Here is a 1,036-nt window from a genome sequence, read left to right on the forward strand (position 1 = left end):
AATTTTATTTATGCGAAAGTGGTTTCGGAACAGGTTCAGCTTCCATCATTCCTAGGCCTTGAAGAATTCTATTGAAGGTCGATTCAGGTAATGCCTTTGTGAATACGTCAGCCAAGTAATCAGCGGATCTTACGAAGTGAATTTCAACATTACCATCTTCCACATGATCCTTGATGAAGTGATACCTCAGTGCTATGTGTTTCATCTTAGAGTGTTGCACTTGGTTATGTCAAATGCGAATGACACTTTCGGAGTCACAGTATAATGGGATTCGTTTCATGCTTAGGCCATAGTCAAGAAGTTGACTTTGAATCCAAATGACCTGGGATGTATATGAGGCAGCTGCAATGTATTCAGCTTCAGCTGTTGACAAGGAAATGCAGGTTTGATTCTTGGATTGCCAACTTACAAGTGTGCCATCAAGGAATTGGCATCCCCCAGTTGTACTCTTTCTATCTAACCCATATCCTACAAGATCAGCATCCGAAAAGGCTTGCACAAAGAAACCAGACTTTGATGGAAACCATATTCCAAGTGATGATGTTCGTTTTAGGTACCAGAATATGTTCTTAACTGCAATCATGTGAGGTTCATGAGGATTCGCTTGGAACCTAGAACAATAACAAAAGGAAAACATAATATCTGGTCGACTCGCAGTTAGATACATTAAAGAGCCTATCATTTTCCGATAACGCATCATATCTGCAGTCGGTTTATCCAGAGATGGAGTGAGTTTCGTTCCGAATGCCATAGGGATTTTCACTTTTGAGTCTCCCAACATTCCGTACTTTGCAAGCAAATTATTCATGTAAGCTTCCTGGTTAATAAAAATACCTTCCTGACTCTGTCTAATGTTTAATCCAAGGAAAAAGTTAATTGGACCCATAGAGCTCATCTCAAATTTCGTTTCCATCAACTTTCTGAATTCAGGTGTTAGATTGAGATTAGTAGATCCGAAGATGATGTCATCAACGTAAATTTGGACAATCATCAAGTGGTCATCCTCTTTCTTGTGAAAAAAGGTTGGATCAACCGA

At 39.5% G+C, this 1,036-nt stretch overlaps 1 protein-coding gene across 1 annotated transcript; it reads right to left on the minus strand.

Annotated features, from left to right (window-relative positions):
* Positions 1 to 229: 229 nt before the first annotated feature.
* On the minus strand, positions 230 to 808 carry LOC145106030 (secreted RxLR effector protein 161-like). The gene has a single exon (XM_079043078.1). It carries the CDS (start codon positions 806 to 808, stop codon positions 230 to 232), a length of 579 nt encoding a protein of 192 aa, XP_078899204.1.
* Positions 809 to 1,036: the final 228 nt, after the last annotated feature.

Source organism: Lactuca virosa, chromosome 4, assembly GCF_052849685.1.
Source record: "Lactuca virosa cultivar CGN04683 chromosome 4, Lactuca_virosa_CGN04683_v6, whole genome shotgun sequence".
NCBI lineage: Eukaryota > Viridiplantae > Streptophyta > Magnoliopsida > Asterales > Asteraceae > Lactuca > Lactuca virosa.